The following is a 2513-nucleotide window of genomic DNA, read 5'->3' as shown; positions in this document are numbered from 1 at the left end:
ATAATTGAACATATAATCCATAAAAAATTTTGAGATTATAATCTGAATATTTTCATAAAAATTTACAAATTTAGAAAAATTTATAGTCATAAAAAGCAGACCAAGGTACATTGTATGCACAAAAATTCCATTTTTCTAATTAGTGGGTGCATGCGTTTATCTGTTTCCCATCACTTATTTTGATAAATTAGATTAATGAATCAGCATGCATGATCACTGCTCGGATCACTGTCACATGGCTGATCATACAGATTTCAAGCCAGAAATAATGAAAAAGAGAAAGCAGTCTTTGTACATACTAACGCAAGGATAATTTTCATATAAATTGCATACCTACTAAACTCTCAACTAAACTATATGTTAGTACTTTTACTAATGACCTTTTCTTCCACCAATACTAAGTAGGTGTTGCGGATTGAAATAATGAAATAGAGATATTCCCATTTAGCTAATCCACATTCTTTCACACTTTTAACAATTCATTACAATTAATACAAACATTAAGAAGAAAAATAAACACAAAATACTTTAAAGTCCACTCTCAATTATGGGTACTATATATAATTACTAACTTTGCTATTGTAATACAAATCAAACACAATAATAATAAATGTTGGCATTACTATTTATATTGTTCATATTTACTAATCATATCATCATACAGTTTGTTAGCTAGTATGGTATCTTCGTCTTTGAGTATTTCTAAAATATACTCAAAAACCTTTCCCTCTTGTTGTACAGAGTCTTTAATAATATCAAGTAGTTGATCCATTCTCTGGTCAGTGGTACGTCCACTGTGTTCATCAGTGGCTTTCCTCTTTTGTCTATTATTTATTATCTTCTTCTCTAATAACTTCTCTGCTAATAAGTGAAGATCAATCCCACAGCGTCTGATTCCTGAAATACATTCGGATATCACTCTATAAGCTACTTCAGGTATAACTGGTGTGCCTATAAATTAATATGAAATAGTTATTTACATGTAGCTGTATGTATACTGATGGTATAACCTTACCAGTAATGCTCTTCCGTTCATGTCTGGAACTGTTTGAAGTCACCTCATCTTTATTAATAACCCAGTGATCATCAGTAAGTGCTTGTTGCTGGTACCTACGAACTGCTTCTTGAGACTGACGTAGCTCCCTCTCCTTCTCTTCAAGACACTTCATAAGAGCTTGTACGGTTCGCTCAATATCGGCTGTATCTCTTTTTCTTGGTTTCTGGTACTCCTCCAACTCTATTCTTCTTCCTGTCTGTAGTTGCTCCTGATACTTCTTCTTGTATTCTTCATTATTCATACCATTGGTATCTAATGTATCACCTACTGTCCACTCTCCTTTACTGTTAGTAACTAAAATACAATAATTTTAATTAGAGGATGTGGATCTAATGCAACATTAAGTACATCAAAGGAAATAATTATAATTAGGTAATTAATAGTATTCATTGGTGGGTGTGGCTAATACACTGACCTAGTTCAGTTATCATAACAATGTTAGGATTAGTGACTAATGTCTGTCTCTTATCATATCCTCCATCAGTTATTATCCAGACACAATGAGGACTCATAATGAACACTGAGAGAGAATGAGCCCATCTCTTACTAACAGAGTGAGGTACATCTAACTGTTAATAGAAATAAATTAATAATTTACATGTATCTCACTGTACAGATCAATTATTAATAATATCTAACATACCTTTATCCAGGAATGTTGAGTGATGTTAAAGATCCAGCAATCATCTAATATATCATAATTATCATCTTCCCCACCACTTATCACTAGCATAGGACAGTCTGATCCAGTTATAATAATAGCACCTGCATGAGCGTATCTACCCACAGGCCATTGGTCTATTGCTTCAGGTTTCCTTATACACTGCCAGAACTAAAAATAAAATAACCACACCCATTAGCAATTAGTGTGTGTGTGTGTGTGTGTGTGTGTGTGTGTGTGTGTGCGTGTGTGTGTGTGTGTGTGTGTGTGTGTGTGCATACATTCAGTACACATAATTTAACATACCACAATGTTGATTGATATCTCTAATATATAAATATTGTTAGTATAAGTAGTCTTAGCATCATCATCAGTCTCTACTCCACCAAACAGAACAGCTCTAGTGTTGTTGATCTTTTCAATGATGAAGTGACTAGCAGGTGGTATACACTGACCAATGATTGAAGGATTATTCCATTTTCCTAAATTATTTTTATTAGCATAATTTCAAAAAGTAATATAAAATCTTACTTGATGATAGATTATACATTGAGTGCTCATTAGTACGCCATTGTCCATTAGGAAACTTAATATATTTATAATGAGGTAGTTGTACAGCTGGTTTAGATCCATACCCTCCTATCATTAGTAAATGGTGTACTCCATCATGTTCAAATGATATCATTCCACCAATACCTCTCCTCATAACTGGTCTAGTTGCATCAGTTGGTTCTAATTCTCTCCATTGAAGACTAACGGTATCCAGTTGTGTAATACTGTTGTGACAGCAGTCGT

General features: G+C 33.4%; 1 protein-coding gene across 1 annotated transcript; it reads right to left on the bottom strand.

The window, feature by feature from the left end:
* Nucleotides 1-461: 461 nt before the first annotated feature.
* LOC109588924 (uncharacterized) lies at nucleotides 462-2061 on the bottom strand. The gene is made up of 5 exons (XM_020005024.1): nucleotides 2025-2061; nucleotides 1701-1889; nucleotides 1473-1626; nucleotides 1016-1351; nucleotides 462-951 (listed from the first exon to the last, which is right to left on the bottom strand). The coding sequence occupies exons 2-5, from the start codon at nucleotides 1788-1790 to the stop codon at nucleotides 623-625; spliced, it is 909 nt and encodes a 302-aa protein (XP_019860583.1). The 5' UTR covers nucleotides 1791-1889; nucleotides 2025-2061; the 3' UTR covers nucleotides 462-622.
* Between the last annotated feature and the right edge of the window lie 452 nt (nucleotides 2062-2513).

This window comes from Amphimedon queenslandica, unplaced genomic scaffold (genome assembly GCF_000090795.2).
Source record: "Amphimedon queenslandica unplaced genomic scaffold, v1.1 AMPQUscaffold_11769, whole genome shotgun sequence".
Classification (NCBI taxonomy): Eukaryota; Metazoa; Porifera; class Demospongiae; order Haplosclerida; family Niphatidae; genus Amphimedon; species Amphimedon queenslandica.
This window is presented reverse-complemented; position numbering and strand designations above follow the sequence as displayed.

Bases quoted from the DNA above. Each gene is read 5' to 3' on its own strand.
- LOC109588924 (XM_020005024.1), bottom strand. From the start codon at position 1,790: ATGCTAGTGATAAGTGGTGGGGAAGATGATAATTATGATATATTAGAT. The intron at 1,627-1,700 runs GTATGTTAGATA...TTCTATTAACAG, and splicing joins CTCAACATTCCTGGATAAAG to TTAGATGTACCTCACTCTGT. The intron at 1,352-1,472 runs GTCAGTGTATTA...ATTGTATTTTAG, and splicing joins TGTTATGATAACTGAACTAG to TTACTAACAGTAAAGGAGAG.